Source organism: Periplaneta americana, chromosome 10, assembly GCF_040183065.1.
Source record: "Periplaneta americana isolate PAMFEO1 chromosome 10, P.americana_PAMFEO1_priV1, whole genome shotgun sequence".
In the NCBI taxonomy this organism is placed as follows: domain Eukaryota; kingdom Metazoa; phylum Arthropoda; class Insecta; order Blattodea; family Blattidae; genus Periplaneta; species Periplaneta americana.
In genome coordinates, this window is record NC_091126.1 from 112069919 (window position 1) to 112096653 (window position 26735).

The 26735-nt window shown below is 34.7% G+C and overlaps 1 protein-coding gene across 20 annotated transcripts in view; it reads left to right on the top strand.

Annotated features, from left to right (window-relative positions):
• The window catches only part of Alas (5-aminolevulinate synthase), a 440304-nt gene that overhangs the window by 309074 nt on the left and 104495 nt on the right, over positions 1-26735 (top strand). For 9 of the 20 annotated variants that reach the window (XM_069838039.1, XM_069838049.1, XM_069838050.1 and 6 more), the window contains exons 2-5: positions 9848-9920; positions 10239-10427; positions 22984-23097; positions 24191-24283. In XM_069838039.1, the coding sequence (XP_069694140.1) occupies positions 9848-9920; positions 10239-10427; positions 22984-23097; positions 24191-24283 (469 nt within the window). Of the gene's footprint in view, positions 1-5297; positions 5520-5704; positions 5917-9847; positions 9921-10238; positions 10428-16332; positions 16458-22983; positions 23098-24190; positions 24284-26735 lie in introns of those variants that run through there. The other 11 variants (XM_069838041.1, XM_069838048.1, XM_069838045.1 and 8 more) reach the window with 6 other exon arrangements.

The following is a 26735-nucleotide window of genomic DNA, read 5'->3' on the forward strand; positions in this document are numbered from 1 at the left end:
ATCATTTTGGAGATTTAAGTGATAAAGAATTCCACGAAAGCTACACATTAAGGAAATAAGTAGTAAGAATGATTCTACAAGAAACTGAATACCGGTATATTGTATAGCTTAGAATATGACAGATAGAAATCACCCACTTAACGCCTCTTCAACAGATTCTTCTCGTTTTAAAATAACGTTGCGGGAAGTTTTGAAATAGTAATTGATAATATGAACGGGGTATCAAAAGCTGTATTGTCTAGATATGTGAATAAATTATCAGACGTACTATCAACATTGCAATAGTCATTATTTCTATAGGCCCAATAAGCTTATAGCTAAATTTTATGTTGTCATAGACAACATAGATTGTGTACATGTTCCAATCGTATATCCTGGCAGTAATATAGCCAAAAGGTTCTGCAATAGAAGATCCTATTTTTCCTTCAATATTCAAACAATTTCATAGGCTTATGTAACACTCCGCATAGAAAAATTGTGGCTAAACTAGCGCTGAGGTAGTTTCCTTCGTACTTTGCTTATACACCTTGCACATACGAATCTGTGACAGGTTAGTTTGATTAGTTTAGGTTTTTGTTATGTCTTGCATATACGATCAACTGCATTACCACAAAAAAATCCCTTATAAGTTCAACGATTTTCACTTCTACCTCAGAACTACCTCAGCGCTAGTTTATTGAAATTGTAATAGGTTAGAATACGACAGATAGGAATCGCCCACTTAACGCCTCTCCACAGATTCTTCTCGGTTTAAGATAATGTTACGGTCTACATGGATAGCACAACATTCCAAAGGAGGATGCCTTTTAAATGAAAAGGGTGCAAAGAGATTTTCTTTTAGGAGACAATGGATACCCCTTAAAATCCAATTTAATGACACCTCTCCTGAATCCTGCCACACAAGCATGGCAAAATTGTTACAGGGTACTAATAAATCTACATGAAATACAGTGGAAAAGTAGTATGCAATTTATGGAAGAGGCAATTTCCCGTCCTAAATTTAGGCCTAATATAACTGCTTAGAATGCTTTGTATATAATTAATTGTGGCATCAATTTTTAAGCTGTCGACCTTACAGTCCGCTAAATTTTCTCAGATTTCCTTTAGCAGCTACAATTTAACTGCTCTACATTCCTATTATTTACATTTGGAAGCAGCTGTCTTTTATTTTTTTTAATTGCTGTATGACAACATACTGTATTTAGGAAGATGTTCCTAAAATTACAGCCTCTTACCCGTTTGCCTATGATTGTTTCCTCATGCGAAACAAAGTCAGCCATGGTCGTATGAAAAACAAAACATGCAAGATATAAGTAAAAAATCCCCTCGTTAGTAAACACCTGTTAATTTTAAAGATACGAGGCTTGGTGAAACAGTCAACTTTTAAAGATTCCGTTAAAATTAAACGATCCATTTGTTGACAAGTCGTTGGTGCTGATTTAAAGAAGCTTGGTGAAAACGACAGAGCCATCGTAGCCAGCGCAAATAATTCGCTTATTATATGTGCATGTCGCTATGGTAATATTGTGTTTTTGGATAGTCATTGTTTTCAAACTTTGCACAAGACAGGCATCAAATACTGACCCAGGCCAACATGCAACGATTCTTGGTACAGATTGATAGAGAAGTAACACTTCCTGTTTCGGTACATCTCATTCAAGTGTCCACTAGGGCTTTTAATTTTCATATGGCTACAGTCTATGCACCAATAATGTTGGAAAAATTGCAAATTGAGAAGAAATCCTGTTTTACTGTTTGTAAAGAATTTCCTTGAGGCATAGTAATATATTGTTCTCTCATTCTTGCAATGCAGTCACACATCTTATTATTCTACAAACTGTAGATTTATAAACATGAATATGATCCACTATTACATTCTGAAATGCTCCTATTGCGTAATAGCGCAAGGCAATTTAGTGCATGTGATTTGTTTTCCAATATAATGCCCTATTTCATGCAAGAGAGCCATGAATGTGTCTTTCGATCATCTAAATCTAACCTTAAAATCAATATTATCGTATTCTTCTAGAGGATTCGATCTGTCTCTTAGTATTCTTGGTCTTGGTAGATGTTGTACCATATCAAACATAACCTCTACGTCATACAATTCTATAATAGTAATAAAATTGTTTTATTCACAAAACTTTTCCTATACACACATGAATCTCGAGTTCATTGTGATATGTATATTACATTTCACTTACTTCTGATGATAACATATCCACGAAATTACTTAATACTGTCAGATACAAAAACAAGAAATATACATACAATATGGCGGCTAACGATTCGTTAACAGTTTATAGCTCCGATTTTCGACCTATAGTTTACAGAGTGCTTGAACGAACCAATAGCTTTAAAGGTCGTTCTTGCAACGCTTACTGATGCTAAATGAACAGTTATAGGACCAATAGTGTTTAACGAACCTATAAATGCTTTCTTGCAACCCAGCAGTAGAGTAACAGTAGAGTGCTTGCTTAATGATTCGGAGGTTGTGAGTTTGAGCCTTGTTCAAGTTATTTTATTTTACCATTCTTCAGAAATATAAATAATATTAAAGTTATCATTTATATTCTATATCGTTATTTAGCTATATAAGTAATTAGTTATTTATGTTCTGTTATTGTTCTTTAGCGAAATAATTAATATTCAAGTTACCATTTATATTTCGATATCGTTAGGTGATATAAATAATTTTCAAGTTATCATTTATATTCTGTTATGTTCTTTAGTGGTATAAATAATATAAATGTAATGTTAGATTTGGAAAAATACAGTTGCATAATACTAGTGTTACTTTTTTCTTATATTATTACATTATACTATCCTGTAACACAATAAAATGAAAAGGAACGACGAGGATTTGAGCCTGAAACTTCGTTATTTGAATTCAGACGTTCTTCCAACTGAGCCACGGGGGCACAAGTGAAGAAACACAATAATATGCGGAAAAATTTTCCTAATCTCCCTCCAAGACATCCTGATTATTTGTGGAAGCTCGTCCAGGACATGTCCACTCGACTGCAAAATGTGATCGAGATTGGAGGAAATGGACTAAATATTGAATCGTGGCTTATGGTTTCGTTTTTTTTAATTTTAATTGTTTGAATTTTCTAAGGCAGACACCAGTATGCTTGTTTTGTTTGTGTTACGAAAGATATTTTTGTCGAGTGTAAAATTTTTCTTTCCTTCTTTCCATTTGTAGCCATATGTCATAATAAGTAATGATAAAGTAATCGCATAATGTATTTATGAACCTGATGTTAATTAGGTCTAATAGTCATAAAAGAGACAAAAGCAATTATATTTTCTCTCTATCTTAAAAACAAAAAAACACAAAAAGCACTTGGTGTTCAAATGCACGACCTCATGAATATCAGTCCGGAATGCTACCATTATGCTACAAGTGTAACACATACAATACTTTAATTATAATTGTATATATAGCAGGCATCGTGGTCCAACAACAGCTGCCTCCAAATTGTAGCAGAGATACCCTAAGGGAACTTAGTATCTAGAGAGCGGCCACTTTTTCTTTTGACAGCTGTACATACATACATACATACAATGAGCTGCTTAGTCGCCATTGTGTAAGTCAGAAAATATTGAAATTGACTTAGTAAGTTTAGTGTCATCATATTCTCCATATGGAGAACTATTAATTTGGCAAGTGAAGTAAATCCATGGTGCATAAATCTATCAACAGAGCACTTTAGAAGTTAGAGCACAAAATTACTTTCTGCTTCTCGTTTTGTGCCTAGTGAAGTTCAGGTACTGCTGCTGCATTTAGACAGTCAACCATGTGTTTACTCCATCACACATGTTTCAGCAACAATAATCAACAATAATGGGTATTGTGACTAGAATTTTTTATATGCAATAAATATAATATCTTCTTTTTCTCAAAACAAAGTTCTTTCTACTTTCGCCACTTGACGATCAAACAGGCCATATACAGGGTGGCAAGTAACCATTGCACCAAAATAAAAGTGGTAATAGATCATGAGAAGAGGTTTGAAAATCGAAATAAGTTATCTTCCAACATTCACTGTTTTAGAGGAAATCATATTTCTCTGAAAATTTGGCAACATCACAGTTACTGCAATAATTCTAACAAGTGTGGCCATCCTCTGCTGTTCTCAGTCAGAGACATGCGACAGTGCACTACATTGCAATATTTATTTTAATGATTTTCCCAATTATTCTATTTAAATTCATGGCTAAATGGTTTAATTTGCAAGAAAAGACTAAAGACACTAACTATACAGATTTTCACCTTTCTCCTTGTATAGCAATCAGCCATTTCTCTTGGGCCATTACCACAATAGTTCTCTGCAAACATTGGGCAAAGACTATTTTTTTCCTGCTTAACTGTGCTTCATCAAAGAAAAAGTGTGATAAATGTGTTGTTTTATGGGCAATTCCACAAAAATGACAACCTAACCACTGTTCATAAAACATTTAGGAAACTCATTAAACTTACCATTTTCTAAAAGCCAGAGAACTGCACTGTTTAAATTTGCATTTTGTTTCAAAATAAATACACCCTTTCAGATGGTGGAGGCCTTACTTTTACTGACAAGACTTTTCATCTGTTATGACAATTTTATTTCCTATTCCAGTGGTCATCAGCACAGTTTACCCACAGATAAGAGAAGCACTAGCATGCATACGTGACTGCTGGCTGGTACACTTTCTACCTCTCCCTTCTGCTCAATGGTGCACATTGCAATATACTCCTTACCCGTTATCCATTTCAGCGAGTTCTGACGACCCCCGTCATATTCGAACAATCTGTTGTAAGCTGATTAATTTTTCAATATGCAGTTGAAATTTATTAACCATAAAAAGAACTTGTTTTGAAACAGTGTTATAGAAGTTATTAGTTAAAAACATATATTTTAGCAGTAATCCTTTCACAGAATCATGTAGCCTATGCTGCAATAGAGGGTCAGTCATTTACGAAACACATACTAAAAGTTTTTTTTTTACAAAAGTAATAAAGATATATTTTAAGAATATTTCATATTCTTTGCCTAGAGTAAGTAAGGTTTAAAACCTTTGCTTGAGCAATTGATTATTTTCACTGTTTATATAAAAAAAAAGATTGGTAACTGACTGACAGACTTGCTAACCGACTGACACAGATATTTTATAAATCCATTTTCAAGAACATTTACACTTGGAAGGGGTACATATTAGCTTACATTTAAATATTGGTATTACTAGTTTTTATGTAATATCCTGCACTCTTGTGATAAAATTTTGAAGTAGCACACTTACATTTTGTTTATCAGTAAAGAGAGGAAAGCTCAAGCATCATGTCACTTTCTGATGCAGAAAAGCAAAAAAGATGCAGAGAAAAGTTCTGAGAAAGTATAATGCCTATAAAGAAGAAAACAGAATATTGAAAGTAAAGAAAATAGAGTCAGTGACAAAGCTTCAAAGTGATAACCTTAGAAAAAGAAATTGTGAATATAGAAGGAAAGAATGCTTAAAGAAAATGCAGCTTGCAAGAGGTATGTACAAGACAAATATTTTATTTAATCCCTTATTGTATTTTTTAAATTAAATATTATTATAATTCAAAAAGAAATTTCAAATATAAATAGCAACAAAACATTTTTCTTATGTTAAAATTGTCTCATAGTGATGTCTATAGATTTATGTAAGTTTATTTCATACATCCAACTTTTATTCACAGCTAAAGAATGCCAGCCAGAAAACGTTCATCAACCATAACTTCTGAAAATACACCACAAAAATCATCCCAAAATCTATCTCCAAAAGTTTTTTCTACAAGAAATTTTCTTTGCAAATCTAAACATTGTGTCAGACAAGCCTTGTCCCATTCTCCAAGGAAAAGGGTGGCATTAATCAAACAGTTTGCCATTGAAGAAGGAATCCTGAATGAAAGTAAGTCAAACCATTTGCATCTTAATTTGCATGATACAACTGAGGAGGAGGAGGAGGACTTCACAACTTTTATAATGATACAAATTCATTACAAGCTCCTGGTATAAAGGATTATGTAACAATGACAAAAGATGGAGAAAAGGTAACAATTCAGAAGAGATATCTTTTACATACTTTAAAAGAAGCGCATGGTATCTTCCTTTTGCGGCATTCTAATTTTCCAATTGGGAAATCAAAATTTGCTCAGTTACGTTCTTCACATGTATGTTTGCAAAAAGATATCCCACATAATGTGTGTCTTTGTGAAACACATGAAAACATCAGGTTGTTGTTGAAAGAACTTAAAGCTAAAAATATACTCCAGACTTGTGAATTTCGGGAGTTCATTGCAGCAGTGGTTTGTGACCATGACTATTAGTTGCATGTTTGGGAGGTGCTCATCTTGTCCTGGCTTTAATCCATCTTTGACTGATTATGAAGCCAGTATTTATTGTGAATGGCAAGAATGGAAATCAGACGAGCAAGTTCTGAAGGTACAATAGCAAGGAACTGTGGGAGATTGTGCTGATGAGCTAAAAAGAAAACTTCCAAAGTTTCTTGAACACACTTATATTAAAAAAGTTTAAAATCAAGAATTTTGGAAGAACCGAGAAGAACTTGAACCAGGGAAAGTAATCTTATAGGTTGATTTGGCTGAGAATTTTTCTTGTAAGGAACAAAATTAAATTCTGTGAGCACACTGGAATACCAATCAACTAACCATATTCAGAGCAGTAGCCTGATTTCTAAATAGTAATATGAAATCAGACAAAAAATCGTTTGCTTTGGTGTTTGATTATTTTCATCATGACAGATATGCAGTGAATGTGTTTCTTGAGGAAATACTAAAACATATTAGAGATATCACTCGCATCAAAGATCTTCATATATATTCAGATGAAGCAGCCAGTCAGTTTAAACAATGTTTTCATTTTTGCAATCTGACTCACATGGCTAAGATACATGACATATTAGTAGCATGGCATTTCTTTGCTACTTCCCATGGAAAAGACTCCAATGAGGGGATAGGTGGGGAAGTAAAGCAAATTGCCTGGGTTGCTGTGAGATCAGGTAAATTGATCCAAACAGCTGAGGAGTTTGTGAACACTGTACAAAAACTGGTACAAAAAATACAAGTGATGCATGTGGAAGGTAATACGATTGAGGAAACTGAACAATTTCTTGATAAGCGCTGGGAAAATATTCAGAGAATTCCTGATACTCAGAAATTGCATTGTGTCCAAGTCATTGCTATGAATCATATTCAGTACGCCAAACTTTCAAACTCAGCCGAGTGGAAGACTAGTAATTTTGTAACTGAATCACAGGTTGCAATAGCAAGGATTGTTAAAGAACCTCTTCTGGAGTCATACTATGCTGTATACTATGATGAACAGCTTTATGTAGGAAGAGTGATTGACATCGAAGAAAAAAAAGTGAAAAATAAATTTTTAAGAGCCATTTTAGGGAACCAGTTCCATTGGCCAAGACATGATGATGTAGTATGGGTATAAACAGGGTTCCTCTCTTGTGGGCCTCTTACTCTTCAAGGTATTGGTCTGTTTATCATTACTGAGTTAGATTCAGTTAAAAAACATTACAGTGAATTAAGAAAAAAGTTCAAACTTACTACTAACTGTTGAATGCGTGATTTTTTTCTGGTACTCATTTTTGTAACTTCTGTTTGTAAATAGTATTTCTGTTCATGAAACAAAAAGTGTACAGTAACAGGTTTACAAATGTAATATTAGTTCAGTCTTGAATTAGATTCAGAGCATTTTATGTAAGGAATCAGAAATGTCAGTCACCTTGTCAGTAATTTAAATTTATAGTGATGTAATTAATATCAACTGCTACTTCAAATACATATTATTATTGAATGTTCTGTTATATATTAAAGTTTCATTATTTTAAAATTTAAAGTTTCAGAAGAACCTTTCTTGGTATTGGAAAATGTGCATTTGCAGGTTGAATACTTGTCAGTCAGTTACCTTCACTTCCAGCACCATTAATCATAGATAAAAAATAATTAATCTTTCCAGTCAATGCATATATTTAAAGTTTAACATGTGTAGGAAGGTGTGATATTGTTTTTAGTGTTTGAATTGTTATTTTTGCACCCATCAAATCAATGAAATTCAAGAATATTGCTACCAAATATCAGTCAGTTACTCATGGAACGACCCATATTTAACTTATAGAATCACCTCTTAAATTTTGGTGCAACAATCCCCTTCCACCCTGTATACACACGTGAGTCCCCTATTTATAAGTAGCACCAATATCTTTGCCTGCTCTTGGTTTCTGTTGGTAGAAAGAGAGGTGTCATTGGCTGGTTTACAGGTGATATGATAAATGGTGAATCATTCATCACTAGTGTATGATAACATGAACCTGACTCTGATGAGATGTGTTGTAAGTTGTCTCAATAATTATACACCCTGTCATATGGTACAGTATGATTTGCTACAATTCAGAATAGTGTATATAAATTTACAACTGTTATGTGAAGCGTAAAGCTAAAAAAACTGTAACAGTTCGAAGAGAAGGGATGTTTATTTACTGCAATAAAAGGTGTTGGTAATAGCATAATTAGCAGAGGGTTATGGCCTGTGACATTGCCTGATTGAAGGGGGAAGTATATGAAAATAATCTGCGTAGCCTACAATAGAAGAATTAAAAGAAAACAATCTTGCTGTGATAGCTAGGATTACACTGGCTGAAATTGAAACTGTCCCGGAACTTACTCAAGAGATGCTAAATGTGTCTAGACAGTGATGGAGGATATTTCCAGATTCTCATTTAAAGGTAGGGAGTGAATTTGACTGAATTTTTCTGTTTATACAGTCATTTAATGATTTTGCCACTCACAGAACCTGTTTGCTTGCTCTCAGCTGATTGTTCCATTGGCATATGACTAGCACATGCAACTTGTAAACAAGGGATCTTCTACATATATGCATGTAATACATACATACACACATACATACATACGCCTACCTACATACATTACATTAATATTTTTATGTCCAGTATGTGGTTTGGGAAGGTAAATATTATAAAGACCATTTTTATATATTAGATATGAATTCGTTTATGTTTATGATTAATATATTAGCATTGGTGTTTACAAATCGAATCAGTTTTTCACCTGACATTTCCCCTCAACCTAAAAATTAAATTCTCTGTGTTTCACTTCGGTGTGACATTCACTTTCTTATGTTAAGGTACATTTTGTTATTTTGTAATTTTAGAAGTTAGTGCAAAATAACATTCTAGGCCCACTTTAAGTGTTAGAAGTAGTAACAGAAGAAATAAATTAAATTGAAATGGGAAAATTTCAACAGGGATTACTAAGACAGTGGACAGTACACTTAATAATTATTGTACACATGGTGACACAATACTAGGAATTCGTCTGGGCTTCTCGGTAAAGTGGAAGGCCAGGAAAGAGGCAAAATAATTGTGCCTTTTTTGGTACAGTTAATCTGGAGAATTATTTTGAATTGTAAAGCATAATCTAGGTTTCAGATGTACGACACTACACTGATAACTTATCTATTACCATGAGAAAATTGTAGTTGAGCTACATAAAGATACCTTCAGTACAAATAAAGAAAGAATTAAGAATGACGTTTATTTATGAGAAATGCGGGGTTCAAATTTCACTAAATGGCTCCTGACGTAAATTATGTTAAATTTTTTCGTAAACTCTTGTGGAATTTTTATAAAACTGGAAATACAGTATTTTATGCTCGGTTTCACAGTTCAGTTGTGCTTAATTGTGAGTTTTTCATTAAGAGACAGTGACACTCATCTTATTCAAGTAATGTATTGTGTGAATTTTGCTACTGAGTGATGTTTATGATCATGTATTCTATTTCTTTCACAGTTTGCTCGTCAAAGTAGAAAGTTACTGTCACATTTAAATTCAACTCAATTCAACCTTGCATCTTTCCACAAAGGTAAATTGTTTTATCATCTGTATTGGTCAATAGTAAAAGATGTGAGAGTACATAGTGAAATAGTGTTACATATAGATGCTTACTTCATTAATTTAATTAATAGTCAAGAGAAGTTAAATTTTGTATGCTTTATTCATAATGTATTCTTGCTCTTTGGTTAGGCATAGTTTGTCTAACTAGCTATTTTCTTGGAAAATAAAATCATAACGTAGGCCTAATAGTGTTTTAAATTAAGATGTGTTGTCGAAAATTTCAAGATCAGTATACAAACATAAAGATCATCGTAGTTTTATATCAGTTTTAACTATCTCTTTAAAGGGTTGTTATCTTCTACAGATCTATTTTGCGATAACATAGACGGGATGCCTTGCCCTTTTATGACACGTTTGTCACCATCATACATTCGAAACTACGGGAGCAACCTGCTGAAAACGTATGGTCAACATTGTCCTTTTATATCTCGCCTTACAGGCACTCTCACTTCTGCTGCAAATACTTCAGATGAAGGTAAGGAATTAAAAAATTTCTTTACTTGACAGTGCATAAAAACGCTCAAATTTATATGGCATTGATATTACATAATACAAAGCAACAGTGGACTGAGATTGGCAAGATAAACGAGAGTACTTGAGGTGTATAGTTCCAAAAGTCGACATCTGCCATTTTGATGAAAAATGAGTTACGACCATTTCTTACATTTCTGGGTTGAAATACATTGGAAAAACACTATTTCATCCTCCAAAACTTGATATTTCTAACATAAATCAAGCTTTAAAATATGGAGTTTTTTCCAAAACCTGACTTATATTGTTAAGGTATTGTTCCAAAACTCGACATATGCAGTTTATTCCAAAGTCCGACATTTACACTTCCATTATGTGAATTATGAAGGCCAGTAACATTCCAGAAGTCGACATCTTTGCTCAAGACAAAGAAAGTGTGTGATTTCTTTATGCTACTAGAGTTTTCTTTTAGAATTTCATAATTCTTCAGTGCACGGAACGTACTGGGAAAATCGACAATGGAACTTTAGCTGAATCAGAATATGCTTCATTATATTGGTACTTCAGAGCTGTGCAGATTTTTACAACGTGTTGACGTGTTGTGTGAGCTTCTTATAGAAGTAAAATTTTCATAGAATCTCATAGGCCTATACAAATTTCGCCTTCAGAACCTGGGGGTGGAAGAAAGAGTCAGTGATACAAAGAACTAGACAGAACACAGAAAAGGGATAGGAAGTTAAGTTTTATGCTAACTGTAATGTTTGTCTTTACAGTGATTGTGCGATGCTTGCCTGTATTTGATAACTTTTTGTATTAATTATTGGTAGCTACTCTCTCAGAAGTCAAAACATTACCCATAAACCAATGAAGTTTCCTAACTCAGCGTGATATCAATCACTTTTACAAAGTGTTTTACAGCGTTCCTAATAAGTTGGTTCAAGATGAATTCATACTGAATACACAACAGCTGATTATCCTAAAACATATTTTGTTAACAGAACAGTGAGAGATCAGGGGATGGGAGCAGGTCGTGTTCTACCAGTTTACCGACAAACTTTCTTAAAAATCTTGCAAGTGTCAAAGAATGGGGTGGGACTTCTATTTAAGTGGCATTTAAAAATTGGCCTTCCGCCAGTAAAAAAAGAAGAGAAGAGGATACATGTAGCAAGAACTGTGAAATAAAGTGATATGCTATGAAAGATTTCATCGAACAATTAGGTAAACTGAGTCACTCCATTTCCTCCATACCAACGGATAGAATTTTTTATGGAATTGAGAAGGAGGCAAAGAAGATGAACATTATGAAATCCGAAGATTATTGCAGTATCTTCAACAACAATGACACCATAAACAAGTTAAGTATAGACTGTCCAGTTTATGACTGGAAAACGAATATACAAACTGTTTTGAAGCCACCAAATGGCTGGCATTTCAAACTGAAATTCTGTAAAAGAATCAAGAAAAAGGAATAAAAAATGGAGTTGCGATAAAGGGAGAACAGAACTATAGAAGAATTGTAAATTTGTACAAGGGATTTTGAAAAAGGGGAAAAGTGCTCTGGATGGAAAAATCACACTTGCGCAAAAGCACATGCATAATCTATAAGGAAGAACTAAATAATGTTAACAAATTACTTAAAGAAATGTTTAAGATAACTGGAGAGACATGGAAACTTTGGAATATTGCAAGAATATTACGGACCGTATTTATAACGAGGATGAGTATGAAGAAGATTGACTATCTGTGAACCACAGGGAGAAGAGAAGTTCAGGATTTAAAATGTACACTTAATGAAGGTTAAATGTAATATTCTGATGATATATAAAAATAAATGGCAATTTTTATTATATTCCCTGGATTCAATAAAATTAATAGCTTTTTAGTATAAAATGTGGATTATTTATGGGAAATAATGTTATTAGAATTTCCAAAATCTGACATAAATTTTATTGTTAGTTCCAAAATCCGACATATATTTTATTGTTAGTTCCAAAATCCGACATGTCCAAATTTAATAATCTAATAACTCTTACAAAAATACATACTTTTAGTTCAAACATGTAATTTTATCCTCAGCTTTACTATTAAAGACTATTATAAAAATTTCCTGCACATCTCAACACTGGAAATACTACAGATAGTTTTTTGGTTTTTTCTCTAAACCACTTAGGAAGCAAATGTCGGGTTTTGGAACTATACACCTCACTTGTAGAAAACATAACCCACAGTTTCTCTTCCAAAAATCCCATAGAATTTGCTGCTGTTGAAGTTCCTATTTCTTAGGGGAGAACCATGATCAGGGCTATTTCCAGTAGCCAATCTCACTGCTGAATAAATAGATCAATTTAAATTAAATATGGTTAACACTGACACTCAGTAACTAGTAATAACAGAAATTCTTATTCAGTATAATTTTCAATGTTAGCAAATACCCTGAATTCCTGTTAATGAAATGATGCTTTATGGTCAGTATGTATAATTTCTTCACAGTTTTTAAAATTAATTGAACCAGTATGAAGGATATAAACAAAGCAGCTCTCTAGTCATGTAGTCTATATGGCTCGAGGTCATTGATCAATATGAAATAGAAAAAAATATGACGGGCAAAAAAATGGATCACTTTCAATTTTACAGAGATTTTTATCATTCAGTAATGGCATTAATCCATGGTGTAACAGTCCATGAAAGGGCCAAGACCAATCAGCTGACTGTTGGCCTCACATCCACATGCTTCGACCAGGATTGGCATGTTTAAAACAAAATGTTTTAAACAAAGTGTTCAAAATTGTTTAAAACAAAATCCGTTGATTAAAATGTTTTAAACACAGTGTTTAAGATTATATGATGGTATTAATTTTTAACCCAACAGAATTCTCTGTTATGTTTATTACTTATTTCTCTGTTAATAATAAACAGTGTTTAAAGCAATATAATCAAACCATGTCACTTTTTTTCTCAATACTAGTTATTTCTTTCGTTTTCAGGTTTTATTTTATCCTGCTTGTAAAATGTAAAATCATAACTACGTGGCGACATGATAACTCAACAAAATGTTCTCGGGCTTCCAGCCAGGTCATAAGTTGGTGATCCACCAATGTTTCTAGTATGTTCAGCTTCCTCCTCTTCAGTTACATAGAGGATACGTTAGTCATCTGGCCTCATGGACAAGACACGTTACCAGATTTTCTCAGGCACATAAACAGTCTAAGACACCAGATACAATTTACTATGAAGATGGAAACAGATGGTAAACTCCTCTTTCTGGACATCCTTATCTCCAGAAATCACAATGGATTTCTTTGCCATGTGGTATATCGCAAACTCACACACACCAACTTGTATTTAAATGCGAATAGTTTCCATCACAAGTCTCAACGGCTGGGTATACTAAACACACTGGCCCATAGAGCAAGTCTCTATATCGGACCTGGAGCAACTAGACACTGAATTTCAACAACTGAAACTCAACCTCCAGCAGAATGGATATCCAGCCAAGGACATTGCAGCCGCTCTGAATAGAGCAAGACAAGAAGAAGAAGAAGAAGCAGCAGCAGCAGCAGCCCACCACTGACTCACAAGAAGCAGACAAACTGGCCATAGCCTGTCTACCATTCATGGGAAAGTTGTTGGGAAAGATAAGCAGACTGCTCTACAAGCATGGAATTAAAACAATCCACAAACCTCCTCCTAAAATTAGGAACAAGGTCAGATCAATAAAAGACGATCTAGGCCTTAGAGTACCAAGGATCTACCGCATTCCTCGTAAATGTGAGGCTGCTTACATTGGCCAGACTGGATGTGCAATAACCATGCGTCTTTCTGAACACCAATGAAGCATCAGATTAATGCAGCCAGAAAAATCCGGATTAGCCGAACACTGTATTGAAAAGGCCATAGGGCTAATTTCAATAATACCGAGGTCCTGGCAAAGTGTACGGGGGATAGGAGAGAGAAGGAAACCTTGGCCATAGTGGCAGAACGCGGTAACCTGAATCGGGACTCACGTCTCCAACTCAGTGCTGTGCAGACACTGGCTATTAAATTTCTGAACACCCAGACGATGGGCCGTCATCAACAGAGGACACATGACAACACATCCACCGAGCCTACTGTGAGACCTGCGGTCAATCAGCTGCACAGCACAACACAACACAAGACAACACGTCAGCCATGTTCACGCCACTGTCCTCACCACATGTAACACGGAGAGGTCCACACCTGTGGAGTAATGGTTAGCGCGTCTGGCCGCGAAACCAGGTGGCCCGAGTTCGATTCCTGGTCGTTGCAAGTTACCTGGTTGAGGTTTTTTCCGGGGTTTTCCCTCAACCCGATATGAGCAAATGCTGGGTAACTTTCGGTGCTGGACCCCGGACTCATTTCACTGGCATTATCACCATCTTATTCAGACGCTAAATAACCTAAGATGTTGATAAAGCGTCGTAAAACAACCTACTAAAAAAACCACGGAGAGCCAATCAGTGCACATCTCCTCGGCTGACTACTCCCCCAGTGCCATAAATAAGGAGCAAGATATCCCCCTAATTATCAGTTAACCCTGAAGACTAGGAAGATGAACATATCGAAATATCAGTGGATCACCGACTTATGACATGGCTGGAAGCCCAAGAATGTTTTGAGATATAAAATCATGTTTGCCTTCTATTCAGGCCTTTATAAAATATACAGTTATGAATTTACAGTGGTGCTCTTTACTTTATGAAGCAAAACTTTAACTTTTTCCCAGACAAACATTATTATTAATAATTTTTGTAGTATATACAGTACAAACAATCTGAATGCTGATATCTGCATGTAGGCCTACCATCTGAAGCAAGTTTTGTTATATTTATAAGAAGTCCACTGAAAAAGGATTTTAAGATGTTTAAATTATAAAATATTCTACTCTTTTTTATTTTTTTTTTCTATAAACTTAGCTTAAAATTTCAAAATGAAAAACTGAGCTATAAAAATAAAATATTGAAAGTACACCACAGGATACCAATTTTTTCTTTTGTATCACTGAGTTAAACCACCAAACATCACTTCTATGTCATGAAATGTTTTGATTATTGAGTGCACGGAGAAGAAAGACATGCGAGTTTGGCAGCCTTCTTTGTGGTACAAGTAATCATTCAATCATGATCACCTGCTCACTAATCAATACTTAACAGTGACATCATAAGAAAGTAGAAATCCGGATATTCAGTTTGATTGGAAATGTGTCTTTTTGTTTCTGTTGTGTAGTCTAAGTACTACAGTAAATGGTAAATCCAAAGTAACAGGTTTTTTAAGTATGCTGTCTAAATATTTAGAGAAGCAAAATTCTGATGATGATTAAAAAAAGTGTTTATTTAAAAAGGTGGAAAGATGTATACAATTGGCTTGTGCCCATGTGGAATAATCCCTCTTAAGCTCACAAATGGACAGAGAGCAGGAACAGGTCCCCTGTTTTATAAATCAGAATTATAACTTTGTACCAATTCAATAACTAGACTGTCAAGCTTTTTTTATAATGTTGTAAGAATTGATTTCTCATCGTTAATAGATGATAGATCTTCAGAGAAATATAAGCAATCCAACTGAGGTAAATTTGAAAATATTACTTTTTATGAAATTCACCATTAATTTCATGAAATGTATTTTTTTTAGTTAGTATGTTAAGCGAGTTAATGGCTTTATTGCCAAGAACTCAACATTAGTTAATGACAATGTTGGGAACACATTTTTAAAATGCACTATTTCATGGCACTGTTTAAAACAGTTTAAAACAAAGAAATTTTTTTTTAAAATAAAACTTTTTTTTTCCAACCCTGGCTTCGACAGAGGTAAACGATCATCCTACCAGTACAGGGGTAATGTGTGGTCAGCACAATGATACACACCCCCCTCGGCCATTGTAGATGGTTTTGAAACCAGATATCGATACCTACTGTGCACCTCCTCAAATTCATTATAATGCTGAGTGGTCACCGGTCCAAAATTTAATGGGAAAATTCCTTTCCCACGAGGATTCAACCAATGCTCATTCTGTAAGGTGAGTCCAGGCATGTCTTAGATCATGTTGCTGTGACAAGGGACAGTGATTTTCATATGTTTTTTATTACACACTTTGCATTACGCAGTTATGAAGTGAAAAAACACCAGAACTTTAAACAAAACAATACATTTTGTTTAGTTATCAAATGTAAGCATTTTGACCCTTTTCTTTTTCATGACAATGTGTTTTATGGATATACTCCATCTTCCACATAAATTTTCGCCACTAATATTGTAAGGCAACTCATGTGGCACCAAACAAAGTATCAGAGCAGATATTGTCATCTTTATCAGCTATAATAGCACCCAACTGCTGAGACATGCTGCCCATTAGGTCATTGAGGTCCCATTCTCGCAGCAAGGCTCGTTTCTCAGAATCACGTAATGTGCCCAGCCCTGATCTAAGACCTAAGAGTACCATTGGTAGCTTTTCAACCCAGTTGTCGGACAGTTGTGCTTTCAGAGCTGTTTTCATGGTGCATTGTCGTCATTCAATTTTCCCATTGGACGCAGTGGTTTTAATGTGATTGATACCTAGTGACTTGGTGAGAGTTGCAAAAAAGGGTGCTTTCATACTGTATGCCTCTGTCAATTGTGATTCTTTGTGGAACACCAAATTTTCCAATCCACGCTGAAAGTATGACTTATGCTACTGTTTCAGCAGATAATATATGTCCTCCATAGAAATTACTTCCGACCATCATGAAAATCTCTCTATTGTGTTGACTAGATATTTATAGTTCCGTGAAGTTGGTAACAGGCCAGTGATGTCCACATTGATGTGGCTGAAACAGACTTTCAGTTTCTGGGTAAGCAGCTACTGGACTAGTATTGTGTCTCCAGACCTTTGTTCTCTGACAAGATAAACATGTTTTTTGTCCATTGTTTAACATCTCATCAGAGCAATGGCTATACAAAACATTACCTGATAAGATTGATCCTTTAATGCCAGGATGAGCAGATTATGAATAGAGTTGAAAAAATGTGTCTGGAATGTAAGGGCGGAATTTTCCAGCAGAAACATCACTAGAAGTTCTGCTCAGCTGGGTAGGATGACAACTTGAAATTTCAGTGAGCATGGCTGTAAGCTGTATGATTTTTAATTCTTCATCTTTTTTTTTTTTTTAATTCTGCTGTTTTCTGAAAAGAAACAGTGCTTGGAATGGTGATGAAGTCTATTCTTGAACAGGCATCGGCAACAGAATTTTCTTTACCAGCGACAAAACGAATTGGGCAATGTAATCAGGAATCTCTGTTGACGAAGTGAGGCTTTATCTAGCTTCTGTTTAAATGCGAATGTAAGAGGTCTATGATCTATATACATGCAGAAATCTTTTCCTTGAAGCATGTAGTGAATAAGCTGCCAGTAACTCGGATCATATGCACTACAATTACTTTGTGCAGGGTTCAACTTCTTGGAAAAGAACCCGAGTGGTTCTAAGACAGTGTTTTGCAGTGTAATGGGACACCGATGGCGAAATTTGAGGCATCGAGCATCAGAATTAGTGGCAAGTTGTGTGCTGGTTGAGCCAAAAGTGTGACATTTGATAAGTTCACTTCCAATTTTTCGAAAGCTTGTGTTGCTTTCTCGGACCATTGTAATTTTGTTTCATCTTTTTTCTTTGAAGAGTGACACATGTGAAATGATATACTCTGAGTTTCTGACCTCGCAGGAAGCATCCGACGATAGAAATTAATTGTTCCAAAAAATCGATGGAGATTGTCTATTGTTTCTGGTAAGGGATAATGTAGTATAGTAGTAACTCTTTCAGACAGTGGAGAAATTCGTTGACCAGAAACCATGGAGCCCGAAAACGGAATTTCTTTCACACACACAAAAAAAAAAAAAAAAAAATACATTTCGGTATGTTGATCTGTAATCTTTTTATGAAATGATGAGTCGAAGTCAGGATAGGAGAACAAATGTCAGGAAAAAGTGAAATTGTGAGAGGAGTACATCAAGGATGCCCTTTATCACCAATCTCTTCAACATCTACTTGGAGGATTTAGTGAAGAACTGTTTTCAGAACATGGGAGGACTGATAGTAGGAGGAAGAAGAATAAAGTGCATAAGATTTGCTGATATGCCGTTGTTACCAAAAGAGAAGATGCTACTAAGGAATATGTTACTGGAGCTAAATGACAGCTGTAAGCAGTATGGGATGAAGATAAATGCAAATAAGACAACCATAATCATAGGAAGAAAAATAAAGGAAGTACACATGCAAATTCTAAATGAGGCAATAGAGCAAATGGACAGCTTCAAATACTTGGAATGTACTATAAGCAGTAACATGAGCTGCTGCTAGGAAGTCAAAAGGAGGATAGCAATGGCCAAGAAAGCTTTTAATAGAAAAAGGAGCATCTTCTGCGGACTTCTGGAAAAAGAACTAAGGAAGAAATTAGCAAAGTGCTTTGTGCGGAGTGTGGTATTGTATGGGGCAGAAACATTGACATTACGACGAAGTGAAGAGAAGCGACTAGAAGCATTTGAAATGTGGATATGGAGAAGAATGGAACGTGTGAAGTGGACACACAGAATAAGAAATGAAGCTGTGTTGGAAAGAGCGGGTGAAGAAAGCATGATGCTGAAACTGATCAGGAAGAGGAAAAGGAATTGATTTGGTCACTGACTGAGGATGGAAGGATACACTGGAAGGAATGGTGAATGGGAGAAGAGTTCGGGGCAGAAGAAGATATCAGATGATAGACGACATTAAGATATATGTATCATATGCGGAGACAAAGAGGAAGGCAGAAAATAGAAAAGATTGGAGAAAGCTGGGTTTACAGTGAAACACCTACTGTTGGGCAGAACACTATGAATGAATGAATGAATGTTTTTAAGTGCTCTTGATTGAGATGTTCAAACAGCATCAATATACACAAATGCAAATTCTAAAGCAAGTAATACAGAATGTATATATCTCTAGAATGACTGTGCAGCATTGCGCAAACCAAAGGACATTTCAGAAATTCAAAAAGGTCTAAATGTATGATGACTGTAATTTAGGAATATCATCTTGAGCTATAGAAATGTGATGAAACGCTTGTACAAGATCAGTTTTACTGAAAATTGTGTTACCATCCAGCTGGTAATTGGAATCTTATGGGATAACGATCTGGTTGAGTGATCACATTGAGAGCATGATAGTCACCACATGGTCTCCACAAACTGTCTTTCTTGGGAACAACATGTAATGGGCCTTACCACAGCTGTTACAAGGTCTGCATATGCCTAAATTCATCATTCTTTTTAATCCAAGTTTAACTGCGGCCAGTTTATTTGGAGCCAAACACCTTGCTTTTGCCATCACAAATGTTCCATTTGTAATGTTTGAATGCTCTACTTTACAGAATGATGTGCTGAAGTTTGGTGTCTCTTTGAGAAGATTCGGGTATCTAAAATTATATTTGAATAATTCTGCTGTGGAGAAATAGTGAGGATTGTTGATTCTTTACCTCTTTATGTGTTGCCTTTTGCAGTAAGCAGTATAGTGTTGTCTAGTAAGCATTTATTTCTTATATCTAAGATAAGTCCGAATTGTTCTAGAAAATCAGCATCTAGAATTGGCTGTTGAACATCTGCTAGTACGAAAAGTCAAACAAAATATCTGCATAAAGCAAGGTCCAATTTTAGTAGCTTTTCTCGATATGTTTTAGTAGTAGTGCTGTTAGTTGCATATAATTCGCGTGTTGAGAGGTTATGTTTATCTGTAAACATTGCTGGAAGTACAGAAATGTCAGTGTCTGAATCAACTAGAAATATGAATCCTTAAGATTGATCATATAAAAATAAGTCGGCATGAATTATGGCTATCATCACCAGTCACATCAAGAAATGAGCCTAAGTCGTTTTCCATTGGGAAAGAAGCTTTGAAGATACAAGGTGGAATACACTTTCTAGCATTATTGCGAAATTTATAGTGATACCAACAAATATCATGTTTTTTTTTTTTTTTTTTCGGAGATATGGACGTACTTTTTGCTCGTTTCTGCAATTGGAGATTTTCTATGGATGCTACAAGCAATGTGATGTTTCTCTAATGCAGATAAACGCTCAATTTGGTTTTTGGTAGAAGTAACTCTCATAGAGAAAAGAACTTTCAGTGCTATTAATTTCCATTATTTTATCACCCATTACTGCTACGGTATTCATATCACCATGACTAGTTACTAGGCTGGCCCTAAGATTAGTGGGAAGCCTTTTCAAGAAAATGGTTCTCAAAATATCGGTGGAGACTACCACTGGCAAGCGATCTAAACTCTCAAAGCAAGGGAGACAGTTTTCTGTCACCTAAATCTACTTCTGTAAGGAGTTAATTTATTTTACGTTTTTCTGACTCTTCAGATTCTGCAATCAATCAGTTTTTTAAATCTGTGTATGGATTAATTGACAGTGGTTTCATAAGAAAATCTGAAATGAGGTTAGCAATTTCACTGTCTAATGAGCCAAGAACATAATCAAATTTTTTGTTTCCTCCATTGTGATTCCAGCTGTTATGAATTGTGATTCAACTTGTAAGAACCATACCTTAACGTTTTTCTTCCAGAACGTAGGTATCTTGACTGCAACTTTTGAAATTGCGCCTGTTGTAGTAGTTGCTAGATTTGTTGCATCTCCATTATCCTTTTGCATGATGTCCATTGTTGTAGCTTTCGGGATCACCAATGTACCATTTGATGTATAGTGGGTACACAATTAAGTAATAAGAATTTTTAAATAACTTGACTCAATATTAAAATGGCTTTATTGAAAAGAGTCAATGAATGAATATCAATGGAAACACAAAACAAAAGAGAAACAGGATAGCTAATAAAATAATTACAAAATGACCTGCGTTTCAAGGTTAGCCACAAAGTCTATAACCCATCAGTAGGTGACAATAAACCTTAAATTTTTTTATTGCGGGTCATACCATAAAACTGCACAAACTGCAGCTCTGAGCTTAGGGGTTGAATGTAATGCAAAGGATAGAAGTTTATTATGTCTCAAGAATAGCATTCTTCTCGCAAAGGTGCGTAAGGACATTTTAACCTAAAAAAAACTATGAAGCACGCTTTATTTTACGTAATGTTTTGTTAATATAATTCAATTTCTAACAGCAAATTTTAAGTGATCATATTTTTTGCCAGCTAATGTACAAGCAGGTAACACATAATTAAACCATTAAATTTTTGCTGTATTTTGTTAGTCTGAAATATGTTATAAATTCGAATGGAGGGTTAATTTCACCTACATCAAGGCTCTGAAGAGAGAGAAAATATTTGAAGCAAATATGAACATGAAAACCACGTATTATGCCAATCTAAATTACAAATTTCCTCTTCATATATCTCGCAAAGCTACATTTATGTGGCATTCTCTCTTACATTATATGACCGAATAGTAAATAAATCCCCTTCTCCTAAGCAATATTGTAGTCAGTAAATAAAATGGTCTGTCTCAGCATTACTCTTGAATATGACAGACATGTAACAACTCCATCAACAAATCACTGTCCTGGTTCGCTTAGGTTATTGTGTATTGAGAGCAGCCAAGGTGATTGGAATTCTATCCCATAATCTTGTGGATTCCATGCCTTGCAGAATGAGGACAGTTGTTGACACAGGTGTTTGTGGATGAGATACATGTTCCTACCACAGGCCTTTTTTGTTTATATTTATTTATATTTGATGTGTTTCTGCTTTTTTAGGAAGAGAAACTGCTATTATTTTTAATAATTTCAAGGGAAAAATTGTTCTGGGGCCGGGTATCGAACCCAGGACCTTTGAGCACGCCAACAGTCTACTGAATGAGCTACCCAGGAACTGTACCAGACTCAGACTCAATTATTCTCTTTATATCCACATATCTCAAGTGGATTGACAAGACATCAGAGACCCAACATTGAGTGCACACCATGCCGTGTGACTTAAATTTTTCCCTTGAAATTATTTAAATCAGTTTCACAGGGAGCTATACCTAAAAGCCAGACTTGTACACTATTATTTTTGTTTATACAGACCAGGTCTCTCCTATTAATAGCCCATAAGTGATTGGCAATAATATTTTTACAAGACTGGCATAACAAAGTTTATTAACAAATGTCATTTATTATTTTAAATAAATCCATTAAAAAGTAAAATAAAAAAATAGATTTATTATACTGGGAGCAAACTCACAACCTATTGGCATGGAAAACAAACATCTTATCCCTATGCCACAGACACCTCGTAAGGTTGACTACATTGTAGACGGACGATTTGAAATAAATAAACATCACAGCAATGCCTTCAACTACAGTTCGTTTACATTTATATACCACACTGTAGAACTTTGCATTTCTAATGATCAAGAGTTGGCCTATTCATTTTACCATGAGATCGATTTCCAGTAGTAAACAAATATACTTGGTAAAAATTTTAATTTTTTTATGATTTTAATACCAACGGATGATATAGATACACTAAAGCTCAAATTGAGATATATTAATAATTTTAAGACGTAATGTAATTATTTTCTGATTATTTTTATTGAAAAGCTCTGGAAGCTGTGAAGAAATGTCCATTCCTGGCAGAAATGACACCATTAGTTAAAGAAGCTAGCAAGGAGATGCAGGATGATATAATTGAGTTGACTCCATCTTCTGAAAAAAGTAAGTTATGAAACTAATATATTTTAAGTGTATAGTCAGGAATATTTGTATTTAAAAATTCTTAACCGAATTCTGTAAATATGAAAATATTCTGTTTAAAAACACATGGAAATGTAATGGTGTACTGGTTAAGGATGAGTGTCATGTTGCATCAGTAAGTATGTTCACAACAAAAATTTTAGATATTCCTAACGATAACAACATTGAAGTTAGATCAAAACAAATAAAATCAACTTAATACATTAATTGTGTTGTGTACTTTACTGAGCACAGATACTATTTGGTTTGAATGTTGATTTCTTAAATTCACATCCCTTCTTTTACTTACGACTTATTTACAAATGGCTTTTAAGGAACCCACAGGTTCATTGCCACCCTCACAAAAGCCCGCCATCGATCCCTATCCTGTGCAAGATTAATCCAGTCTCTATCGTCATATCCCACCTCCCTCAAATCCATTTTAATATTATCCTCCAATCTACGTCTTGGCCTCCCCAAAGGTATTTTTCCCTCCAGCCTCTCAACTAACACACTATATGCATTTCTGTATTTGCCGATACATGGTACATGCTCTGCCCATCTCAAATGTCTGGATTTAATATTCCTAATTATGTCAGGTGAAGAATACAGTGTGTGCAGTTCTGTGTTGTGTAATTTTCTCCATTCTATTGTAACTTCATCCCTTTTAGCCCCTAATATTTTCCTAAGACCTTATTTCCAAACACCCTTAATCTCTATTCTTCTCTCAAAGTGAGAGTCCAAGTTTCACAACCATATAGAACAACTGGTAATATAACTGTTTTATAAATTCTAACTTTGAGATTTTTTCACACCCCTTCTTTTACCAATTGTATCTTGCTGAACTTCACCATTCAGAACACAGCCCATTTATATTCTACATTTTCTACTTAAACCTATATATCCCCTCCAGTTGCTTACAGTGTCAATACAATTCCATCAAATTTTAACATCTCTTTCAGGAGCCATATTTAAGTCTTTAAAATCTCATTCATCAACAACACAGATTTTCAACTTTGAAATCATATTGATTGTTATGGTTGACAAGTTGAATTTTTCTTTTTTCTATGGGCAGCTTGGAAAGCTGAAGAAACTGACACTACAGCAGTAAATACACAGGGACATTATCAGAAAGCAGTATCTCACTGCCCTGCGGACAATTCTAAAGGTGGTGGAATTCAATTTCTATTATTTAAGCAATGCTTTCCTATTTGCATGAAATGTATTGTTTCTCTGGAGTTTTAACCATATGTTGTATGTTGTGAATGTTTATATTGCTTCGTTATGTTGATGCCAAGACACGAATTGAGACTTTGTCCACTGTAATTATGTATCCATTGTACTTTCAATTTGATGCCTACCAAAGACCATTTAGATGTATTATCATAGTTGTGGAAACATCGTTTTTGTAGGAAATCTGTGAACAAATGCAATAATTTAAAATTATGTGTACACGATTACGCTTGCTTCATGCACATTTGCCCATTAACACAGACTATTTTCCAGAATCGTATTTCTTTCAACTTAAGGTTTCTTTCTAGGTATTTAGAGGGGAAAACCACTAAAGTTTTTCATGTAATTGTGCCACATGAAAACGAGTGTTCATATAACAAATTAACAAGGAATAAACAAAGAACAAATACACTTGTTGTCTCAGTTTAATGTGAATGGCACAGCAAATATGAATCAATTATTCGGTTTGCCTTTCTGTAGTGTTTGTTGCTTGTCAGTACTTCAAAGAGAATGTGCATTCGCTGTAGATGAGACATTTTCTCTTCATCATAGTTTGATATGAGCAGTGAGTACTAACTAGAGCGACAGATATTTTTTATCCATCAAAATGTCGAAATTAAAGTGGACAAAGAAGTTATTGTTAACTTAATCGAAGTATACAGGAAGCAAGGAATTTTGTGCAATTCCGTGCATCCAGGTTATCACAATAATGTGAAAAAATGTGTTTGGAAAGCTGTCCAGAAAATGTTTGGATACAATGTAGGCTTGCACCCCCCCCCCCCCCCGCAGCAGCAGCAGCCGGAAGTGAAAAAGAAAATCCATTCATAATTGGCATTTTTCCAGAGGCAAAGACAGAAATTTGACGAAAATGTGATTGGGAAGTGATGAAATATATGAAATCAGCACAGTTCACGTACAATCTTATGTTTTTGCTGGATAAATTCACTCCAAGAAAAACAATTTATACAGTCCTTGAAATCAGTCATTTCGACACACTAAATAAATAGATAAAACTTGTGTACCAATATCTTGTTGCCAGAAATCGGGGCAGGATTACTCATCTTTCATAAACATACTGTTTCTCGAAATTTTGCCTTTCTTGCAAATTTTTGGCCTTATTTTGCATAGTAACATTTTGAAGTCTCCTGCTGATATTCGACAGAAGTTCTGATTCAACAGAAGTTCTGAAACTGTTCCAATTTAATTCAGAGTAAATTATAAAGCCAAGTCACTCCCTTTACCAACTGCAGCTTTCGATTTATGATGTCTGTTGTCATCACTTTTTATTTCTTAACTTGCTTTTTCCTATAACCTGCACAAAATAACAGTGGCACTTCAAATAATTATATTTTCCTAAGACCATTATCACAGATAATCAGAGAACATGAATGTTTTCTGTTCATTCACTGGTGATTCGTATTTGTAGAGGACAGAGAACAACTAGCAGATGTTCCCACTAGTCATTTGTTCATTGTTAATTTGGAAAATATATAGCCATGTTGACATGACAGAAAATTTGTTTTACCATTTTAATTATTGAATAATAATACTGTTGGATTGCTGCAAGTATTCAGCAATGATGAGATGACATGACAATGGAGCAGTGATGGAATGACATTGGAGGGGAAACAAAAGTGTTGTGAGAAAATCTGCCTGACACAGCCTGTTCTTTACATCACAATTCTTAGAAGACAGTTACTTGAAACCAGATCCCATTTACCCCATCTGGGCCCTATTCCAGAAAAGTATGGTCTAATACAGGGGTGCTCAACCTTATGAATACTGCGGGCCAATATTTAAAAAAATATTCTGTTGGAAGGCCACAGACATCCTCCAATAATAAATAGAATTTACATAAATGTCTAACTAATTAGTGATTGCTGTAATTTATAGTAATGAATATGTCTGTTCAAATATTTTTTTAATTTTAAGTTTGAAACTTTACTATTGGGCCGCAGCAAACATAGTGGCGGGCCGCATGAGGCCCTTGGGCCACGGACCACTAATCTAATACTTTACAAATATATTGAGCTATAACTAATAGCTGTTAATAGAATTTTGTTCCAGAAAGGTTTCTTGTACATTTGTTCTTTATTACTCCGTACTTACAACAGTATAAGCAATTTTTCATTGTTCTGTTCCACGTAATTATTAGTATTAGTCAGTCTGTAATTTGTATAGATTTACCTAGAATTGAAGGAATGCTAATAACTTAAAATATCGGTGAACTTTTTGTGTAATTCAAGGAAATAGTTAACTGAAATATGTAGTCTAATCGGGGGCGGCTTTTGGAGTAGTGCCAAGTGTGCCAAGGCACCACCAATGAAAGAAACAGAAAATAATATCCTAAAAAGCAGTTGTAATAGTTTATTTATACACATTTTATT